The sequence below is a fragment of the Aythya ferina genome (assembly GCF_964211825.1).
Source record: "Aythya ferina genome assembly, chromosome: 3".
Taxonomy (NCBI): domain Eukaryota; kingdom Metazoa; phylum Chordata; class Aves; order Anseriformes; family Anatidae; genus Aythya; species Aythya ferina.
In genome coordinates, this window is record NC_140298.1 from 94,654,901 (window position 1) to 94,678,886 (window position 23,986).

The 23,986-nt window shown below is 38.0% G+C and overlaps 1 protein-coding gene across 9 annotated transcripts in view; it reads right to left on the minus strand.

Annotated features, from left to right (window-relative positions):
* Positions 1 to 3,469: 3,469 nt before the first annotated feature.
* MLIP (muscular LMNA interacting protein) overlaps positions 3,470 to 23,986 on the minus strand; it is a 123,630-nt gene continuing 103,113 nt past the window's right edge. For 7 of the 9 annotated variants that reach the window (XM_084515313.1, XM_084515308.1, XM_084515309.1 and 4 more), the window contains 3 exons: positions 14,211 to 14,264; positions 5,876 to 5,910; positions 3,470 to 3,810 (listed from right to left, as the gene is read on the minus strand). In XM_084515313.1, coding sequence (XP_084371439.1) covers positions 5,884 to 5,910; positions 14,211 to 14,264 — 81 coding nt within the window. In that variant the 3' untranslated portion in view covers positions 3,470 to 3,810; positions 5,876 to 5,883. The remainder of the gene's footprint in view (positions 3,811 to 5,875; positions 5,911 to 14,210; positions 14,265 to 23,986) is intronic. The other 2 variants (XM_084515311.1, XM_084515310.1) reach the window with 1 other exon arrangement.

Here is a 23,986-nt window from a genome sequence, read left to right on the forward strand (position 1 = left end):
AAGAGCAGGAAGCTCAGGAGCCCCAGCTGGGATGGAAACCTTGATAGCAGCCCCATCATATCGTGCCTCCTTGGTTATGCTGTTAGTGAGACTAATGTGGACAGATGAGCTTGTGCACAGCTGCACATGGTTTCAGAGAGGTGATGCCTTCAGTGAGCTTATTAACCATATACTGGTTCCTTACCAGCCAGTTAGAGGTGAGGGAGAAGAAAATCTAGCACCTTTCATGGTCAGTATGAGCCCTGAGAAGATGTGCTGGTGTTGCATGGTTGATGTGTACCCACCCATATTTGTCTTGAATGTGAAGTCCTATCTGATCCTACCAGTGAGTGATGGCACCCTACACCTAAAATATTCTTTTGACCGTGGATAGACTACTAAGTGCAGAGGTAGATGTCAAGGTATTTTCCCAAACTGATTCCAGAAACCTTACCAGGTTGTCCATGTGCCTTGCCTTCAAGCAGGTTCAGAGGTGCTTGGGATACATACTAACTTTGGCACTGTTGCAATGTGAGAGTCACCAGTTCAATTCTAGGGGAGCCAACCCAGAGCAAGCTCATTCCTTGGTTTGTAAAATACTCCATGCCATTTGCCTTGTGGTGAATCAGTTGATCAGTGCAGAAGTAGCCTAGGATTGCCCTGTGTATGGCTAGATACTACTTCTTGAATAAATGAGAACAGTCTTACACAGTAGTCACCAGATCATTTTTGTTCAGACATGTTTTATGATGTACAAAGAGACACTGCCAGGATGACACATGCAGTTTATCCATATGCAGAAGTTATGCCTTGATTAATGCACCCACTAAATGGCTACAATGAATGAGCTACCACTAATTTCCTCACCAGCCAAGTAAGATGTCTGGAGTCTGTGCTGTGCAGGCAAACATCAGTCAGGTGGGAAAGGATTGTGCTTCTTGATCCCAGAACAGGCTGATTCTCTGTGTTGCTGAGTTGGCACTTTCTGATTCTCTGCTCTTAAAGGCTTTTTTATACCTTTAGGCATAGATTTTTTCATTCTGAACACTTGAGCTGTTTCTAATACCCTTTCAATGATACACTTCTCTCTGTGATTTTACTTTTATCATTTTGCATAACCTTAGCGGGTGAACTTCATGATATTTAAGCAATTTTCTCATTAAACTGAGTCAAGACCACAGAGGTGTGCCACAGCAAACCAGGCTTTGGATCCCAGGCAGCTGAAGCCTGGGGGCAAGGGCTGCCCTTAATTTGAGGCAGCAAACCACATTTTCTCAAATAATGAGTTCTGTCCCTTCTACTCATGGCCTATATAAGTCACTGCCCAAATACACTCCTTGTGCTAGCCCAATTTCACTTCAGACCACTTGGGCCAAGCGTAATTGGTGGGTGTTGGGTGTTTGTTGATTGTTTTTTTGTTTTGTTTTTGTTTTTGTTTTTTTGGAGGGGGGTTGGTGTTGGTTAGCTTGGGTTGCAGCAAGAGCAGCAATACCAGTTGTAAGCACAGGATGTGATGAATGCTGTGTATCAGACTGCATGTTAGCCTGTGAACAAAGATAAAAGAAAAAGGAGAATATAAGCTCTCACTAAACGTAGGCAGTCATTGGGATCCTGACAGGAATGTGTTCTTTACAAGGAAAAATATGAATAAAAGCAGGGTAAAGTCATCAGAAGTTGGACTAAATATATTACTTTATTGAATAAGCAGCATCCATTAATTTTATAGTATTACTGAAAAAGCAATCAATTTTTCATGTTGACTTTTGCTCTTTGTAATCTCCCCTTAAAGGATTATTTCTCTAAATACTTTCCCCATTAGTGTCTGAGGGGTAGACTTCCTAGACTGTAATTGCCAGTATACTCTCAATTTTCATTCATAGACAGAAGCTGTTTGAGCAGATAGGGATGCTGTTTTTTAAAATATGCACAGATGAAGAAACTCACAAAATGAGAGGTAAAGAAAGGGATCCCTCCTTTGCCATTCCTACAGTTTTGGTACTTCTTTCTCTTGCTTTTATTCCTTCCACTGTTTTTGGTCTGTCACCTGGGCTAATTTAAAGATAAAAAGTACCATGTCAATAATCCTCTCTGTTAGACATACCAGATGGGATTTGGGCTTCACAAAAATGAAATTCAGAAGGAAAAGAAAGTTGGATTTGCAAGAAATTCAGAACAAAGCAACTGCTTTGGAAAAACAGGCAGAAAAAATCATTAAAACTTTAGAGAATTGCACAGATTGCATTGGTTCTAAATTTCAATTTTGCCCAGTTCAGTGATTGACTGAAAACAAGAAATACTAATATATACTTGTTGGGTGTACCTATTAAGTCTTACACAATTGATAACATATTTAGAGTATTTATGTGCTTGTTAAGTGTGCATTTATATCTTTCTTAAAAAAATTTTCAATACATTTTTCTTCTGTTTACCTGTATGTGTTGATTTTTGTCCAAAGGAACCATTTCGTGAACTCAATGAAATGCTTTTCACAATACTTTTCTTTTTTTTTTTTTCCATCTGGCTAATGTGTGTGCTGTCCACAAATTGTACAAACAACTTCTAATGCTTTTTCATTGAGAAATAGAAACTAATACCTATATAACCCTTATATGTCTATCAATCATTTAATGATATTGTGAAGGATGTGTGTGCTATCAAGGGAATATATATATATTAATCTATATAAAGAGACTCATAGATGGTTGAACTTTCATTTTTTCAGTTCCACAGTTAAACAGCTTAAGTCCAGGCCCAGTAGCACAAGGCCTTAAGACTAGTCCATTTAATTTGATTTCAATATTAATATTTTAATTGATAATTTTATAAATTAGTTCATCACATTAATTTTAATGAAAGCAGCAGCACATCTCAATACAATTATTAATCTTAACTTCAAGTTGTAGCAGCGTGTCAAGAGGCGTAGTGCTCCCACATACCAGGTTGCAATTCAAAGGTCCCTGATGTACACATACCTGTGGGGTGATTTATAAGTTCAAAGGATGAAGGGAGTGGGAAGAAGCCAGTGACTCATGCAAACGTAGGTGAATAGCATCCTTAAACTTTTACAATGTATTTTGGAGAAAAAAGAAAAAAAAAAAAAAAAAAAGATTGTTTAAGATTTAAGCTCAGGCAACATTCAGTCTGTGGAAACAACTCAGGGTCAAAAAGAACAGTGCAAAGTAAAAAGCAGTGGTTCTTCCATGTTTGCTAGCACAGAGTTATCAGCTTTGTCTGCCTTCACCAGATGTCACAGGGCTATGAACACTTCATGGCAGGGAAGAACCACTGTGCTTGCTGATTGCTTTAGGTGCTGACACAAAAGTGAAAAATTCCTTGAGCATTTCACAAAGCCTCTGCATGATGGAAAAACATGACCAAGGTTAAGAGCGTGGGAACATTCCTTTCCCAATGATGCTGACATCCAGTCTCAGCTATTTGAACTATGCAGAGCCAGATTTACAGAAGTGAAGATAAGAATCACAACAAACACTTTGCAACAAAAACACAGCTTTATTCAATTTCAACATTTGTATTATTTCTAAATAAAATATGCTGTGTTATTTTAGGCCTCTCTTAAACTGGCAAGCACTTCAAGAAGTGGTACATAAATATGGCACATTCAGGTGTGTATCTCTGGGGTTAATTATGCTAGTACATAAGATTATCTCATGAAAAAATATTTGATTGTTATTGCTGCTTTACAATTAGCATACTAGAAGCAATTTTTTAAAAAATAGTGCTTTAAATAACATTAGTGTCATGGATTCCTTCTCAGTATAGGAACAGGTCTGAAAATACTCTACGGTTTTAGCTCTTGATCCTAATTTGGGGCTGCAAAAGAAGAGTTTTCACATGAATACATGTAGCAAAAAATAAAGATTTGTAAACTGTATAAGTAGCATGCACCAAGCTCACTTGGTTTTCCTTCTTTATACAACCTGATGTTCTGACTGTTAAATGTAGCTCATATTTTCACAGGAAAAAAAAAAAAAAAAAGCATGAAGAAATATTCAGCCACTTCTCTTGTCTGCCTTTGCAGCAACCTCAGAAAAACTGTTTAAGTGCTTAAATTCTGATGTAGCTGCAACAACCCTAATACTAAATTAAATCCCTCTTTCTGAAACTTAAGGCCCATTTCTTTTCCTCCTACTCTCAGGGAGGATAGAGAAGTGACTAATATCCTTTTATAACACATTATAAAGAGATATAACCTGTTGTGCCTCATCTCTGTCTTTATTTCTTTTCTTCTGTGTGAAGAAACTGAAACCTTTAAATCTTTTCTAAATCTCCCATTTGTTTTCCACACCTCCAGTCTCTCTTTCTAAAATTGCTCAGGACAGAACACAATACTGCAACTGATTCTTCACTAACACTGAACAGAAATGAGTAATTACCTCCATTATACTATAAACACTCCTTTCAATATTTTCCTTGAATGACATTTTTTATAAGAACATTGCCTCTCCAACTCAGATTCACTTTGTGGTCCCCTGAGATCCTCAGATTCTCTCCTGCCTTATTATTGTCATTCAATTTCTGTCTGTGCTTTTCATTGATACCTGTCTTTAATGAATTTTATAATTTGATTTTCAGCCATCCCTCTAATGTAAGTGATGGTTTTGGATTTTAATCCTGTCTTCCAAACTGCTTGCAGATCTTCCCAAATGGGGATTATCTGCAAATCTAGTAAATTTACTGCCCATTCAAGTGAGCAAGTAGTGAGCAATATTTTATAGTGCTAGAACTTGAAGATGGCATTATGGAAGTCTCAGTGAGATGTTCTCCCATTTTAGCAGCAAATGGTTGTTCTCAAAGTCCAGCTTTCCAATCAGTTGCACATCTACCTTATGTGAACTTAATTTAACTCATTTTTGCTTTGCTTGCTTATGAATGTCATGTGCGACTGTGTCGAAGATGCACTGTATCGACCACATCCCCTATACCTGTTTTGCTGTCAAAAAAGGAAATGAGTTCAACTGGATAGGATTTGTTTCTGACATGTCCCTGTGCAAGTTCTTTTATCAGCTTGCTGTTCTCTAGATGCCTACAAATGGATTGCTTAATACTTTGTTCCAGAATCTTGGAAATAATATTAGGACTGGCTTTTCTATAATTCTTTAGACTTTCATTTCCTTCTTTGTTAGATATGACATTGTTTTTGCCTTTCCCCAGTTTTCTAGGTATTTGTTCATTTTGCTAATTGCTAGTCTGAGAAGTAGCTTTGGTTAAGTGTTTAAGGGGGTTTCATTGGGCTGTGCCATCCTGAATACATCCATTTCACCTCAGGATTCCTTAAAGTGTTCTTTTCCTATTATCTCTATATTCCTGCTCCAAAATTCTTAATAGTAACTGAACTAAATTCTTAGTCATAATTAGTCTTTTTTTTGTGAAGACTGAAACTGGAAAAGGTATTGAACACTTTAGCCTTTCCTATATTACCTATTTGCTGACCTTCCAAGTTGAATACTATATTGTGTCAAGTATAACATATTATTTTCAATATGGTATTGTTTAATTATAGCACACTATTCATTTTAATGGTACTATGTGGTTATGCACTCAAATATAAAATAATATTCAACTTATTTCAATATTACCACACAATTTAATCCTAGGCCATACCTCAGTTCTTTCCAACTGTTTGATTGCATCCCACTTACAATTAATTAAATTTTGACTTTAAGCTAAGAAGTGGAATTATTCAGTATTAGTAATTATTAATAGAAAACACTCACCAAAAATAGCCAACTTATTATCCAAACACTAAATTGTGTTGCTAAAGCATCCTACCATCTTTTCAAAGCAAACACATACACAACAATTTATTAAAGTGGTTCTAAAGCTGTAGTTACATATTCTGTGACTGTAGTCAAGTCATAAAAATAGTAATACTCACCACTGTAGCTAAATAGAACCTTTTTCATTGGTGACCTGTATTAAGAACAAAAAAAAGGAAGTGAAAACAAAGTGGAGGAGAGCATAAAAACTGCCATAAAATAACCAGGTAAAGGACTACAATTGCTTTGGTGGTGGACAGACAACTTCATTAAACATCTTGTCTTTTAAAAATTTAGTTTTCCTGCACTGTTAATTTATAACTATGCTTATAGGTCTTAGGATGTTTTTCATGCATTGACAGGTTTAAGGAAGCAAATATGTGCATAGCAAATTTCAAAAGGCAAAGCATTACCTTGGCTAAATGCACTTGTTGGGCTTCCAATTCCTTGTATGACCACAGCCCAGGAAGACATGGCATGTGGCCAACTTGGCAGTCACATGGCATAGATATTGTTTTCCCTTACCTTAGAAAGGCTTTCCACACTGTTCAATAGAAGCCTTGTACCCAATGAGGAGCAAGGTGTACTACAGAGGTCAGTATTTGTTTATAATGGATAAATAACTGGTGGGACCACCAGAAAATGTAGTAGTTAACTATTCAAAGTCACCGTTCCAGGTGTCATTTCATTGGAGGCTTAAGTCAATGCTATCTGACAACTCCAGAAGGGACTTGTGTGGTGGAAAAGCATACAAACTCCTGATGTCTGTGGATGTTCCTAACTTGGAGAGCAGACACAGACTGCTAAGCTGAGGGTATGGCTCCTATTCTGGAGCACTTTGCCACGCTGGAGGAATAGGCCAGCAGAAGTTTTGTGACCAAAGGCAAATGTGAAGTCTTACATCTAGGTTGGGTGAGTGAACAATCCAATACAAAGGTAGCTCAGGGACTGACCAGCTGTGCAGTCACACAGAGACCTCAGGGCTAGATGACACCAAACCAAAGGAGGATCTGTACACCTGTGTGGTGAGGAAGGCCAACCTCATATCAGGCTGCATTAATTAGAGCACTGCTATATGCCATTCCCTCATAGGTTGTGAGGAAAGTCATTATTCTCTGACAGGCACTAGCAAGGCTGCATCTAGAACACAGCTTCCATATTTTGGATAGAGTAGAAAAGAGGCATCAACCAACCAGAAAAAGCCCAATGGAGAGCAATCAGGATGGTTTGGGGAGTTTCCTGATTTCTGAGAAAGGCATATCATAGAATCATTAAGGTTAGAAAAGACCGCCAAGATCATCTAGTCCAACCATCCCCCCTGCAACTAGCATCACTCACCAAATCATGTCCCTAAGGTCCATGTCCAAACTTTCCTTAAATACCCCCAAGGACCATGACTCCACCACCTCCTTGGGCAACTCGTTCCAATGCCATATGAGGGCACACTAGAGGGCTTGTTTAACTTGAAGAGTAAGTGAAGGGTTATCTGTTCTCCCTCTCCAGCTACTTAAAGAGGATTTAGAGAGAATGCAGGTTTTTATAGTGAAAGGATAAGAGGCACCCTGTAGGAAATTTTAACTGCCCATAAGGAAAAATGTTTTCATCATGAGTGGTGAAACACTGTAACTGATTTTTCTGTGGCTCTATGATTCTAATTATTTATGAATTACATAAGTATTTGCATAATAAAAAATCTTTGTCAAACTACACTTGTGTTCTGACTACATATTCAAAGTAATTTCTTTTCCACTGAAATTACTGTACATTATTCCTGCTATTATTTGAAGGAGACTAAATACAACAGATTTTTCTTAAAGCCAGATAGAATTAGATTAAAATGGCAGTTTAAGTGACATGCTGACATTTCATATTTTCTCCATATCATTTTAAATATAGCCTATGCATTAGTACCCTTTTAGACTTTTTAATGTAAATTCAGCATGTAAGTAATACACTTACTGTAATTCTTTTTATAGAGATCACATTAGAAATAATACCCCATAAATTCAGAATACATTTTCCCTTGTTAATGCTTGGTGATCTAATATGCCCTTTCATGTCAATAAGCTATAACTGAAACTTTTTAGTTAAAGCAAGGAGATATCATTGAAGCTGTCAAAAAGTATTGCCCAAATACCTGTTGCAAATATAAATTTCCCATTGTGAGTATAAAGTATTAAAATTTATAAAGCTTAAAGCATTATAAAGTATAAACTAAATATAAATTATCTCCGCTGATTTTTTTTTTTCTCAAAATTTAGAAACTGATGTCATTTGGACCTCCCTTTCTATTTGTAGGTATCAGAAGACTGTAGCTTACTGTTCCTAATTAGTAGCCCATCCATTATGAAATTAAAGAATTTATCCCAGCTAGCACTTGAAATTCTTATTCCCTTAGTAAAAGCAGTAGATGTTCTTACTTGTAATGTTCCTTTGCAATATCATTATATATCCAAATAAATGACACTATAAAGTTAAATGAACTGTTATGATGATATGGAGACAGTCTAGTGCTATGGTCCTTGGTTTGGACAAAATAAACTAAGGGCACTGAGACTATTGATTCAGAGAGGTCTTGTTCATTTTCTTTCAAAATATTTTGGAATATTACAGGTCAAGTCAGAACAGTTATTTTGGAGAAAAGTGACATCACAGGATTTTCTAATTTTCAATATCTGAGAGGTTTTTTTGATTGTATTACTGGTGCCCTTTCCTTTATTTTCTGCTTATTTCCTATATGCTGCTTATAATCTCTATGCCTAGTCTCTGTCTACGCATTGTTTATGAGTAACCAAATACACTCTAATTCCTTGGATAGTTTATAAACCCTGCACATCAGCAGTGCTACAAATTGGTTGGATCTTTGGTTGGATCTCATATAAACCCTTACATAAATTCTTTAGTACAAGGATTCTATCATATAATGGGTGCATTTTCTTCTTATATGTAGAATCTTTTAATGATTAATAGTAATGTTGACCTCTGACCAGGAACATTCCTTATGTAAATAAGGATAAAGAGCAATGTATAACAGAACTTTGGGCCTTATTGACATTTTCATAGAATTCATAATTTCAAAAACTTTTGGTATTAAATTTGATTAAAGCAGAGCCAGGCAGATTGTTTCCCTTATTAAGAAAAAAAAAATTAAAAAGGAAGAAAGGAAGAAAAGACAAAAGGAAGAAGAGAGAAAGAGAGAAAGAGAGAGAAAGAGAGAGAAAGAGAGGGAGAGAGAGAGAGAGGGAGGAAGGAAGGAAGGAAGGAAGGAAGGAAGGAAGGAAGGAAGGAAGGAAGGAAGGAAGGAAGGAAGGAAGGAAGGAAGGAAGGAAGGAAGGAAGGAAGGAAGGAAGGAAGGAAGGAAGGAAGGAAGGAAGGAAGGAAGGAAGGAAAATGGCAAGGGGGAGGAATCTGCACAAAAGTGTCTCAGTGAAATACTGTCTCCTCTGAAGTCAGTGGAATCAGCATTTTCTTATGAGGTCTTTTTATGAATACTGACCTTACATTAAAAATGCTAGGTCTCAATTATTTCTGATTTTTTAGGAATAACAAATAGATGAGAGAGAGTAACAGCTAGAGCAAAAGATTATGTCAACCTAAATTAACTGTACAATAAATTTGAGATTTTGCAAATTATATATGAATGAGGGGAATGAGTATGTACATTTAACACCTGTATACAATGGCTTTTTATAACTCCACAGGGACATATGCCCTATGTTCTCTCTAAATATTCTGACAGTACAGTTCTGAAAGTAATTTTTATGTCAGTCACACACCATAATATGGGCAAACACTAGGTTAAGCCACAGATCATAAGACCATAAGTATTGGAAATTACTGTCATATCTCTTGGTTAGGTTTTACAGGTGTATCCTTCAGATCCCCTCCAACTAAAAAGTGCTGGTTGTAGAGAAGGATTTCACAGGGAGGAAAATCCATTATTTGTTCTCCTGCTTTCACAAGAAAGTAGAAGATATGATTTGCTTCATGTTACAGAAAGAAGCTGAAGCTGCATGAGGAATAGGATACTGTTCTTCTAAACACAAAAGCAACGACTTCCAGACTTTTTCCAGTGAATACTTCACTTTGAGGAAAACAATACAAATTATTAAGTACACAGTAGCAACATCTTCCCTTTTCCCTTCTCTCACTCCTTTCATGGAGCCAAGGAAATGCTTATGTTTTACTGAGCCTTTAACCACCCATTCTTTTTCTGGAATTGCATAAATTGCACTGACTTTCTCTCATAGTGTTTTTAGCTCTGAGTGAGGAACACCAAAGGGGAAGAAACTAGCAAGTTGAGCTTAAAAGTAATTTTAGATAAAGAAATGGTTAGTAAGGGCAGAGACAGAGAAATATAAAGTTTTTATTGCAGCAGTAAGAGTAACATTGGCCTTATCACTTGACAGAACTATTCCTAATCAGTTCAGCATCCAAACAAGATTTCACTGATAATAAAGGACATTTTAAATTAGGTGGAGCCTTGTGGGTTATATAAGCTTATAAAGTGTAAATTCAGCACAAACTGTTACTAGAGTTAAGATAGGTTCCTTTTAGAAGCTTCACAGAAGAAAAATAAATAAATAAAATAAAAGTCAGAGAAGCTCAGCAAGATGTTAATTGTCTAACTTTATTTTGCAAAGGCATCTTGGGCCTTACTTTGAAAAGATCCACAATATAAACCATAGCAACTCTATTTGAGAGAACCAAGGAGTGGCTCCTGGGAGGCAGAGTAAGGGGAATTGGTCGTGTAGAAACAAGTAGGAAGGGCAAGGAAAAAAAGGAGGCATCTGGAAAGCTGCAGTGAAGATTCAAACAAACAAACAAACAAAAAAGATGAAGTAACTAAGTCCCTGGATCCCTGACCAGAGAGGCTGGGGATGCACATGAGAAAAAAGAGGCTACGTTCATGTCTCACATTCTTCTGGTGCTGAACCTGCATTCTCCTGGTGCCTGTTGATCCACCCAACAGGTGAGATGTCTACCTTTTTTCTTTATCTTAACTTTTCCACAGCAGAAACCAAGATGAACTCTAAGAATATATTGACAGGCTCTGTCAACAAACTCAGAAGTCAGGCAAACCTTCTGCTTCCAATATATGAAGGTCTTGCACTCAAAACTCCATCAATATTTTGAAAAACTACTCGAAAGTCACACATTTTGTAGCAATTATTGGCAAACATCCATTTAATTTATTTAAATGCCCGTTTTGATGCTTTTAGCAAGACTAGAATCTAATTTTAAAATAAGAAAATAAAAATAATGTGTTAACATAAATGCAATTATCATTCTTATGTGTATTATTAAATCCATCTAAAAACTTGTGATTTAATTGTGAGAATGTACACAGTAGCAGTAGTAAAAATTAATTCCTGTGTCATAGCTGTACTCATACTGCTCTTATTCATAGTAAGTGATGCGTTTTTATGTAAATTTCTAAAATAATGTAGAAAATGTCTTTTAATTAAGGATGTTCATTATATTCTAAAGTCTGCAGTAAATAATCTGATAGTTAATTAAATTATATGTGTTGATTTCAATACTGAGACAATAATTCAGATTCATGTTCATGATCCTGTTAGGAAAAATAAATAAATAAATAAATAAACAAACTCATTGTTTGTTCCATTGTCTAAACCTTTTTAATTTTATATGCTCTGTCTAAGAGAAAAGTAAGAATGTGTAGCAGATTAGATTTTCACTTCAGATTTCTTTGAGTGAATTATCTATGATAACCACTGTGGTCCTAGAAAGTAAAGATGTGAAAGTAGTAAGGAATCAGTCACTGAATATAAATTTCAGGAAGATTTGTGTTCTCCTTCAAAGTCAAATAAAACTGGCACTGAATTTTGATGTTGGGCAAGCTACCTCTTTGCATGCTGTCTGAAGGTTTCTTGACAGTCCTTTATAAAATTCTCAACAACTAATTGTCCTAAGAGATTCTGGCAGTTCTTGCATCTGGTGTTTAAAACAGAAGCTATACCAGCGACCAGAAATTGGGGAATGTATGATTTAAATCACAGAATCACAGAATTGTCTAGGTTGGAAAAGACCTCGAGATTATCGAGTCCAACCTCTGACCTAACACTAACAAGTCCTCCACTAAACCATATCACTAAGTTCAACATTTAAACATCTTTTAAAGACCTCCAGGGATGGTGACTCCACTACTTCCCTGGGTAGCCCATTCCAATGCCTCACAACCCTCTCAGTAAAGAAGTTCTTCCTAATATCCAACCTAAAACACCCCTGGTGTAACTTTAGCCTGTTTCCCCTCATCCTGTCACCAGGCACGTGGGAGAACAGACCAACCCCCACCTCTCTACAGCCTCCTATAATGTATTTATAAAGAGCAATAAGGTCGCCCCTGAGCCTTCTCTTCTCCAGGCTAAACACAGCTCCCTCAGCCACTCCTCATAAGACTTGTTTTCTAGACCCTTCACCAGCTTCATTGCCCTTCTCTGGACACCCTTGAGCACCTCAATGTTTTTCTTGTAGTGAGGGGCCCAAAACCGAACACAGTACTTGAGGTGCGGCCTCACCCGAGCCAAGTACAAGGGGATAATCACTTGCCTGGTCCTGCTGACCACACTATTTCTGATACAAGCCAGGATGCTGTTGACCTTCTTGGCCACCTGAGCACACTGCTGGTTCATATTCAGCTGACTATCAACCAATACTCCCAGGTCCTTCTCTGCCAGGCAGCTTTCCACCCACTCAGCTCCCAGCCTGTAGCTCTGGTTATTGTGCCCCAGGTGCAGGACCCAGCACTTGGCCTTGTTGAACTTCATACAGTTGACCTTAGCCCATTGGTCCAGCCTATCCAGATCCTCCTGCAGAGCCTTCCTACCCTCAAGCAGATCGACACATGCACCTAACTTGGTGTCATCTGCGAATTTACTGAGGGTGCACTCGATCCCCTCATCCAGATCATCGATAAAGATATTAAAGAGGACTGGCCCCAGTACCGAGGCCTGGGGAACGTCACTAGTGACCACCCTCCAACTGGATTTGACGCCATTAACCACAACTCTTTGGGCCGGGCTATCCAGCCAGTTTTTAACCCAATGAAGTGTGCATCAGTCAGCGAACAGCCAGTTTCTTGAGGAGAATGTTGTGGGAAGCAGTGTCAAAAGCCTTGCTGAAGTCAAGGTAGGCCACATCCAGAGCCTTTCCCTCATGCACTAAGTGCATCACTTTGTCATGGAAGATCAGGTTCGTCAAGCAGGACCTGCCTTTCATAAACCCATGCTGACTGGGCCTGATCACCTGGCTGCCCTGAAAGTGCCACGTGATGACACTCAAGATAATCTACTCCATGAGTTTCCCTGGCACTGAGGTCAAACTGACAGGCCTATAGTTCTCTGGGTCTACCCTCCGGTCCTTCTTGTAGATGGGCATTTTGCTAGCCGCCAATCGACTGGGACCTCCCCTGATAGCCAGGACTGTTGATAAATGATGGAAAGTGGCATGGCCAGCTCCTCCGCCAGTTCTCTCAGCATCCTCGGGTGGATCCCATCTGGCCCCATCAACTTCTGTACGTCCAAGTGCCATAGCAGGTCGCCAACCATTTCCTCATGGATAGTGAGGGCCACATTCTGCTCCCCATCCCCTTCCACTAGTTCAGGGTACTGGGTATCCAGAGAGCAACTGGTTTCGCCGCTAAAGACTGAGGCATAGAAGGCATTAAGCACCTCAGCCTTTTCCTCATCTTTTGTAACTAAGTTTCCCCCTGCATCCAGTAAAGGATGGAGATTCTCCTTAGTCTTCCATTTTGCATTGATGTATTTGTAAAAACATTTTTTGTTGTCTTTGACGACAGTCACCAGATTGAGCTCTAGATGAGCTTTGGCCTTTCTAATTTTGTCCCTGCACAGCCTCGCAGCATCCTTATAGTCCTCCCGAGTGGCCCCCCCTCTTTTCCAAAGATTATAAACCCTCTTTTTTCTCCTAAACTCAAGCCACAACTCTCTGTTCAGCCAGGCTGGTCATCTTCCGTGCTGGCTCGTCTTTGGGCATGTGGGGACAGACCACTCCTATGCCATTAGGGTTTCCTTCTTGAAGAGTGCCCAGTCTTCCTGGACTCCTCTGCCCTTCAGAACCCTTGGGGCTTACTTTTTTAACAAATCCCACTTGATATCATCCCAGCAGCACATACCAGAAACCTGAAATGTTAGTGTTAATTCAAATTCACACAAACAGCACAGCCTCCAAAACAACTCTGTTTTTTTTTTTTTGTTTGTTTGTTTGTTTGTTTTTTGTTTTTTGTTTTTTTTCTTTCTTTCTTTCTTTTTAATCATTAAGAATAATTAATGTTTATCTAGCTCATGCACTGGACAAGAGCAGGTTTGTGAGCTCAGCACATTTTTGCTCATCAACTCATACATATGTTACATAAATAAATTATTAAGCTAGCATCCAAATGCATAAACCCATTAAATGTCAACTGATTACCTCCTTAGAGCTGAGTGTTTCATTTTCTGGAATAGGCACTATGGGATGACTGGGCTGCCAAGCCAAAATGTCACGGGATGGAGGGAGCATGAGGTTAAAAAAGGGAAAAGAAAATTAGTTATCAGTTCAATTTCTGTATAAAATATCACACAATTTTAACAATGAAAGACAGTACCCTCATTCATGCAAAGGGCAGCAATGTAATGAGTTCCTACTCGAATTCAACAGTATCTGTATGTTTACTGCTCCTGTCTATTTCAAGGTATGGCCTGCTTTCTGTTATATCATATTCCCATAATTAAAAGGGTGGGGAAAGATAAATCACTTTCCAATTTAAAAGAGTCATCTCAAGTCAAAATCACAGCAAGGGCATCTGCCTTACAATGCATTCAGTATGAGATAATGCACATAAAGTTAGTTAAAACTGAAGTCATATTTCTATCACTTTGAGTAAGTCTTCTTAAATCACATCTAAAGGACCTCTCCTTAATCTTACATTTCAGATACATAAATCATGAAAACATTTAATTAAAATAAATAAATAAAGAACTGTATAACAGTAATTAGTATGTGCAGAAAGGACTTTATAATTTTCCAGTGTGTTTTGAGTACTATAGGATTTGCATCTGAGTAATGAAGTTTGATGGATGATATTCAAATGAAGAACCATATCAATTTCAATAAGATTTGAAGAGAATACAGGATAAGACAGAACGTATATAGCAATATTAAGATCACAAGTTTGTGAAGTTTTCATATTCATCATCCTCTTTAGAGCAAAGGTCATGGAAACTATTGGAGCTTTGGTATTTTAGAATTGTAGAAAGATAAGGTTGGAAGAAGCCTTCAAAGTTCAATGTGTCAACAGCACTACTTTGTTTTGGTACTTAGAACAAATAATACATTAGCAGATGATGCATTTCTTAAAAAAATACTGGTCTTGCCCTAGAAAATTAACTTTGATTCTGAGCTTCTTAAGGTGTAAAGCTGATCTGGCAATCTAACTCTATAAAAAAAAAAGTGTGACATTGAAGTGGCACATACTGTTTATAATTACGTTATGGATCTGTTCTATATTGCCAGACTTTGTCATACTTTTGTCATACTTTTGAAAATTCACCCTGCCTCATTTTCAAGGAATCAGGAGCCAAGTCTATAGCAACAGCAGCAATTTTTAATCATTTAACATTTTTCTCTTCTTTTTCCCTTCCTCATAATGGAAAGGCATATTAATAACTTTAGGCAATACGTTTATTTAATGTATTTATTTGATAAATTTAGGCAAGGAAATAATTTTAGACAAAGGAAAGTTAAGGAAGGGGTAAGGGAACTAGGTGTCGGCAGCAACATCCCTCCCTCTACCACAGACCTGATTCCTGATTTCATCTGGCACAATGACCAAGGCAGCCCACAGACCTTGCACCACCCTACTGCTGCAGCACAGCTCTTTACAACACAGGAGATGTTTAACAGCTGACACAGGAGACAGAAGTTCGATTTCCAAACCCAGAATCCTGCAGCTACAGAGGTTAGACAATCCTTGATGATATACAGGGACAAAATTCTAGCAACATCTGCAGTGTATTAACAAACTTATTTCATTTAAATGAACCCTGTTTTGAATTACTTATTGTCTCACCAGAATTTGGTATTTATGTATTCCAGAAAAAAATAAGAATCACCAAAAGAACACAGGAGGTATTGATCATGTTCTGTTTATTTTCTAATGTGCATTTAAGCCCTCTGAGAAGCAGGACTTCCACTACTAGGGTAAGGAAACCTACCTAGTTAGGTAGTGAACTGAGAATACAGCAACTCTTTTTCTCAAATTGCTCATGCATCCAATCAATGAAAAATGCACTTTTATTGTATTATCTAGTCCTAGACTTTCTTGCTGGTACTCATTGCCTATTGTACTTACCTGAAATTCCTACTGATTCTGCCTTGCTTTGTTCCTTGAGTATGAGGTATGAGGTCTTGAGTCCCTCCTTAGGCCTGACAAATAATAATCTTTTTTTTTTTTTTTTCCTCCAAAATGTATCTTTGTTTTATTTTGATAGCATAGTGATTGCAAATAACAGTCCCTATGAAGACAGAAAGTTATCTATATTTTCTGGACAGACACTGTCAATACTGATTACTTCATAGAGATTTAATTGAACGAAAAGACGTGAGAGGACTTCAAGGACTTCACTGATTAATGCCAGGAAGAAAAGTTAACGCAGAAGTTAAGCTGTAGCAAAAAAAATGAATAACATACAATTTTCTGAAGTCTGCTCTCACAAGTCTTCTCTCATGTAAAAACCTTGAAGAATTATTGCAGAAGACTGCATACTAGTCAGATGTCTGAAGGCCTGGTTTTGCCATGACATGGGGTCTAGAAAGTCACGGCTATCTACATTTATAAATGACTTTCAGTAGTCCTTGAGTGAATATGGAGAACATCAAAAAAGTACTACATCCCGTCTGGTAAAATAACACTTAGACTTGCAGGTCCCTAAAAGGAGGGTGTTGCTTTTTTCCCTGTAATCATATAGCTCTATCTCGGCCAGATGTGAAGGAGATGAGTGCTTTGGCCTGGGTGAGTTCATCCTAACAACCTGAAAGCCTATTCCTGTCTTATTTCCATAACCTGTCGATGTAATGTGAAACATGTCAGCCTTCTGTGGAACAGGCCCCATGCTTTTTCTCCACAGTTTAGCCAAGAGGCCACAAAGTCTTATCCTTTCCTCTCTGATTTGTCTTCATGATTTTTGTGTTCTCGAGTGCCACTACAAGCAGGATAGTAAATGGTGTCCCAGTGCACTTGCTTTCTGCAGCTCCATGTGTAAGTACTTGATTCTTTTGGAAGAAAGTGAGAGAAGTTTGAACTTCTGCAAGCTGTGATGGGCACTATACTTGGTTATTTCAGGTGTCTGGGCAAGTGCTAAAGCAGGGTATTGGCACCTGTTTCTTGTTCTCTCTGCATGGTAGTCAGCCTAAGGTGTTCAGAGGACACTTAACAGGACATACAGCCTAACTCATTAAACTCAGCCTTGTACCTGGATCACAGTACAACATACAGACTTAAGTCTGGGAAAGAAATCCTCAGAATATGAAGGTCATTTCTCTGCAAAGATGAGCTATCAAACACATAGTACCAGAAAATCAGCTTAAAAGTAACAGAAATGCAAGGTAGGCAGAACAAGTTGGGATTAACTGTTCCTTACTAGACTTTGTGTGACTATCATCCCTCAGAGTCATAGAGGAATGTGCCCATGTCCACAAGATCTGAAGTGTGAATGTAATTTGGACTCTGTACTTTTTACTGGTTTGTTGTCTTCATGAGACCTCATCCTGTTCTGTCACTGGCAATCTTCCATCCCCAGGTCAAAGCAGCTGGCAGGGAGCCTTATTTGTTTTCCTACGAATTTAGAAGAATTGCGTCTGTTTATGTTGGACGATGCTCGTAATGCTTTTATAATCTCTGTTCTTGATTCTTTGACCAGTTATAAAATTCTATATTATTCTTATAAAGTTGATTAATGATTCAAAATTTTTCTGAGTCTCACACAGTTTTCTGGTGAAGTGACACTTGATTATTTCTAAGAACAGTGAAAGAGCAAACTAAACAAATCTGTGTTTGTAGCTGTGAAAATTGTACTGAAGAGATCAGAATATCCTCACAATATATAAGAATTTACAGCATTTAAGTTCAAAGAGAAATTACCTACCTGGCCAAAATAACCTTGTAAAGACTCGGCCAACGCTTAGAAAAGAGGCAGTTATATAACATCTTAGTTAGACCTTTGTTCATTTAGTTCTGTAGAGTAATCAGCAAAACATATTTGCCTTTAAAAGGTCAATTTACTTTTATTGTGCTATGAATCACAGCTGCCTCAACTAATATAAAGCTTTCTGAAGTGTTCTCAATATAAGACCTTTTTCACAAGTCTAAGTCACTCTCTAGAGGACCTACAACCTTTGATAATTGAGACACAGGTTTAAAACTCTTTGGAACAAGAGGTAATATGCATAAGAAATAAGAATGTTTCCAATAAAGTAGCCAGAAAACATTCACTTTTATACCATTCTTTCAAAATACTCCATTAAATCTTTAATCATAGAATGGTTTAGATTGGAAGGCACCTTAAAAACCATCTAGTTCCAGCCTCCCCACCATGTGAAGGCCACCTCCTACTAGACCAGGTAGCTCAAAGCCTCATCCAACCTGGCCTTGAACACTTCCAGGGATTTGGGCATCCACAATTTCTGTGGGAAACCTGCTCCAGTGCCTCACCACCGTCTGAGTAAAGAATTTCTTCCTAATATCTAATCTAAACCTACTATCTTTTAGTTTAAAGACATTCCCACTTCTTCTATCACTCCACTTCCTGACAAAGAGTCTCTCCCCAGCTTTCTCCTAGGTACCGAAAGGCTGCTATCAGGTCTTCCCAAAGCCTTCTATTCTCCAGGCAGAACAACCCCAGATCTCTCAGCTTGTCCTCATAGGAGAGAAGCTCCGGACCTTTGATCATCTTTGTGGTCCTGCTCTGGACTTGCTCTGATAGGTCCATGTCCTTCTTGTGCTGGGGGCCCCTGAGTTGAACACAGCAGTTCAAGTGAGGTCTCACAAGAACACAGTAGAGTGGGACAAACACCTCCCTTGATCTGTTGTCCATTATTCTGATGCAGCCCAGGATACAGTTGGCTGTCTGGGCTGCAAGAGCACATTGCCAGATTACGTTGAGCTTCTTGTCAACCAACAATCCCAGATCCTTCTCATTAGGCTTGCTCCCAATCCACTCTCTCTGCCTAGCCAGTATTTTTGCTTGGGATTGCCTTGGCCCAAATACAGGACCTTGCTCTTGGCCTTGTTGAACTTCATGAGGTTCACACAGGCCCACCTCTCAAGCCTGTTCAGGTCCCTCTGGATGGCCCCTTTGTAGAATGCCATAAGATTTGTCAGGCGTAATCTGCCCTTAGTGAGGCCATGTTGGCTGTCATCAATCACCTCCTTGTTTTTCATGTGCTTTAGCAGAGTTTCCAGGAATATCTGCTCCATGATCTAGCCAGACACAGAGGTGAGACTGACCGGCCTGCAGGTCCCCAGGTTTTACTTTTTTCCCTTTTTAAACACTGGGGTTATGTTTCCCGTCTTACAGTCACTGGAAACTTCACCAGACTGCCACAACTTCTCAAATGATGGATAGTGGCTTAGTAACTTCATCTGCCAGTTCCCTCAGGACACCCAGATGCATCTCATCAGACCCCATGGACTTTGCAAGTTTAGGTTCCTTAGCTGGTCTCAAACCTGATCTTCTCATACAGTGGGAAGTTCATCATTCATCCCATCCCTGCCTTTGCCTTCTGAGTCTTGGACTATGAGGCTACAGCTCTTGCTGGTGGAGACTGAGGCAAAAAAAGCAATGAATACCTCAGCCTTCTTCATATCCTGGGTAACCAGGTCTCCCATTTCCTTCTGGAGAGGGCTCAGTGTACCTATAGAAGCCTTTCTTGTTGCCCTTGATATCCCTGGCAAAATTTAATTCTAATAGGGCTTATAGGGCTTTAGCTTTCCACTAACACTAATCCACACTGACAGTAAATTAGGTATTCAAGACTCTTTTAAATATAGTCATTCTTTCTCACTAGGAAAAATGACTAATTTCTTATTATTTCAGGGACTAAACATGCTTATTTATACAGGCATAACCAGCAAACACTTTTATAAAACTGTTTTCTGGATAACCACTTTTTCTGAGTACAAGTGTATGAAATCCAGAGTACCAATAAATGGTATACACCAGCAGAGTATACATCAAGAGGTATACCTCAAAAGAGGTATACATCAGCAGAGCAAGAACTACACTCAACTAAAGAGAGAGAAAATAAATAATGGAAACAGACAATTTATAATTATGATGTATGCAGTTTTTCTGAAATGACACTATAAAATCACATTCAAAGATTCAGTCAGTTAAGCAATCAATTCTTTTGCAACTTTCATCTCTCTGCAAGGAAATATAAAGTAGAAGTGGTGATTGTAACAAAGACTAATATTGTGCCTTCAGCCAGGTATGCAGTAGAGCATACTGATTAAATTGCAAACCATTACTATACACAACTGCATTTTTGCTTTTTTAACTCAAATATTTCCAAACTCTTTCCAGATAGCAGTAAGGACATGCACAACAGGGACAAATAATGCAGACACTGTTCCCTGGCAGGTTCTCCAAGGATAGAGCCCTGGAGAGGCACCAGAGCAAAGTGCAATGGAAAGATTTGCATCTGAATAAGTAGAGGCTACAGGAACTATAAGCCTTAGTGGTGGAGATTGTTTATCTCAGAGGTAAGTAAAGCTGGTAGGGAACTGGTGAAAACACACAGAGGCCCAGAAGTGCATCAGTTTTCCTTGGGCTGCCCTTTCCCAGGCCAGGTTCAACTTCTCATGCAAGGCTAGTCCAAGAGGGAAATGGTTGAGGAATTTCTGACATTATTTTTCAATGAAAGAGGGCTAGCAACAAGAAAACAAAGCTTTCTGTAAACAATGTGATTTCTTTTGCAGATTTAATTACTCACTTAGAAAATAAAAATTGTTTCAAAATAATAAATCCTGACCATAACTGGAATATTGTGATTTCTGACCAAAATGTTTCATTTTGGATAACTTCCATGAAATATTAAAGTGGATTTCACCAACATTGTGTTTTGTGGAAATTATGGGAAGAGTCTCCACTTTCTACTGTGGGATAATTGAGTTCTGCAGCTCCTTGCAGGGATAACTTCACTAAAGGTGATGATAGGAGCTGGTTGCCAGGCAGGGTACCAGGCCAATACGGAAGACCTGAGGAATCGTATGGAAGACATGAGAATCCTAACCTACACAAGAAATGGAGTAAGGCAGCAGAGGAGACAAGAACTTTCTAATCACACAGCTTAGTGTTATCTGCTTTGGATTAGTTCACATAACCCCACTGATGCATTTTGATTTAAGGAGTATTTAAATTTGTTTTCAAAATTTCATTTGTAATGGAAACAAAACAAATATTTCAGAATTTCCAGCAACACGAACATTTGAAATTTTCTCAGCATATTGACTGTGACCTATTTGTGAACTGACAGAAATCAAGTCATTGCTTAGCAATGACTTGAAGCATCCATTTGATGGATGCTTCCATGCCTCAGGAAGGAGGTCACTGCTCATTGAATCAGAACAGCTGAAGAACTTTAAACATCACTACTTTCAAATTCCAGGCAAAAGCGTGAAATTAAATGGATTTCAGAGCTGACTTTCCTCCATCACATTTACTTCCCAGACTAGATGCATAATTGAACAAGTCCTGTTCCCTGATTGACTTTCCAATGCAACAAAGATTTTTGACCTTAGATGCTTTAAATCCAAGCCCCAAACTTTGACTGAATCTTCATGAGTATATATGTGTAACTGTCAACAAACATATTAAAATTTGTATTAAGATCATATTTGCCCTAACTATGAAAATGATAGACACTCTTTACATATGGAGAAAAACAAAAAACAAACAAACAAACAAAAAGCAAGTATTATAACTTACAATTTATTATATATGATCTCTTTATCAAAGTTCAAAATTTTTTTTCAAACAAACAAACAAAAATAAAACACTAATGCCTTGATATTCATAACATCTCTGAAACACAGGTAAATACCATCTTCCTTATACCAAGTAAGTACATACTTGGAATTTCACCAAAACTAATTTTATTATACTTTTTTTTAAACATAACTCAAAGTGAAGTTAATTAAGGCCATATTTCAGAGTACACATTATATCGATACCTGCAATAAAAGTTAAGTGAATTCTAATTGCACCATTTTTTCCTTTAAAATGTAAAGTTTCCAAAGGTTCATCAGCTTTTGATGTTTTTACTTTTTCTCAATGCCTCAGAAGAGTTATTTACAATCTGAAAAATCAGCAGGAAATTCTCTAGAAACATCTGTGTTCAGTGAGGTCTAAAATACAATTTTCTCTAAAGCTCTGAGTGTTTTGGAGTAGCTTCCATTTGTTATGTGTTTGTTTGTTTGTTTGCTTTTCCTTTTGTGTCTGTGTTTGAATCCACATGCTTTATGACTGGTCTTCACTGCCTTTGATTAAAAGTGTATAATTATCATTTGTTTACCCACTGAATCTTGTTTGATATTTTTCACACAAATTTACTTCTGTTCTTTTTATATTCTTGTATTGTTTTTATTACTATCTTACAAGAAAAGACATGGCCCCAGGTTGCAGTTCCCATTTGCAAAGTATTTATAGAGATTATTTTTAACAATCCCATTTTGCTGGTTTCAGATTCCTATGGATATGGAGTTGTATCCAGTCCCAAATTCAACCTTCGCTTAGGCTCTTAGCATCAGGAGCAGCCCCCAGGCTATGGCAAGTTTGTCCCCATCACCACAGGGCTTGTCATAGAATTAATTCCTTTCAAAAACCAACATTAGAAGCAGATGTTAAGAGTGTTGTGGTACTTGAGTTTTCTTCTCTTGTTGTCCTAAAATGTATTAATCTGAAGATACAGAAGGCTAAGATAAAGATTTCTCAGAAATCAGTTGCTAGCTAGGGCCAGATTTTCTCTTATATTTGATATTGTTGTATGTGTTAAAAATGTCTTCCTGAAATCTACTTTGCAGAAAACTATACACAATCATCCTAGAATGCCAGACATAAGTCTGAACTCAAGTTTGAAATTATGTGGAAACTTCTAGGAATTAAGACAAAGTATTATAATGCACATTTTGGTATTTGAGAATGTTTTAGGCTAATCCAGCAGAGGCTGTCTGTGTAAACATGAAGGAAGAAAGAAACAGAAGCAGCTGTGTGTTCCAAGAGGAAGTCTGTACACTTCTAGGCACAGCATTCCCTGTGCAAATTTTGATTTCTAAGTATGGACAGGGCCTGCTGGGGTTTGATCCTACTGTGTTCATGAAAACAGTGTTTTTTCATGTGTGTTTTCTAAATCAACAGACTTACACCGAAGAAATACCAGGCTTCTACCGTTAACAGCTTCCCCTAGTGGAAATAAAGACAGGCTTTCAAAATTACCTCACTGCCCTGACCAAAAGGAGTGATGCAGAAATTGATTTTTTTTTCCCCTTTGGAAGAGCCGTCTCTGCAGGAGTGGGGAGTGGATAGCAGAACTCTTTCCAGAGACTAAGACATCTCCACATTAAGTGCATGCTGCTGTGGCTCCTGTTGAGCCTAAACTACCTCCCTGTTCTGTTGCTAATCTGATGGCTTCAAAGAAAGCAATTGATTACCAAGTTAAGATACTTCTAAAGTGCTTTAGTTTAAATGCTTTTCTTTGAAGATGTGCTGAGCAAGAACTCCAGAGGCATTTTCTGGAGACATTATCAAACTAAGTCCAAAGTAATAGAAATGTCACCTAAGCATGATATGATTAAAATGGCTCACTAAGCCCAAGGAATGCAATAAAAGAATATACAAAGGAGAGACAGCAATATAAAACATTAATACTTTCCCAGCTAGGAGGTCCAGTTCGTAGCAGAGCAATAATTAACTAGCTTGTTTGCTTCTGATTTTCTTTTCCTATACTAAAGCAATTGTTCTCAGCACAGATAGTAGAAGGATGATCAACCACAACATACTTAACACAAGTACAGAGGTGGAAATTCAGCATTTAAATATCAAAGTTCAAAATAGAGAAAGAAATTCACTTCTGGAAATAAAAGCAGCTGGGATGATGTCTGGGAGAAAAGTGCTTTTCCATGGCAACCCTGAAAGGCTGCTGCATTCACA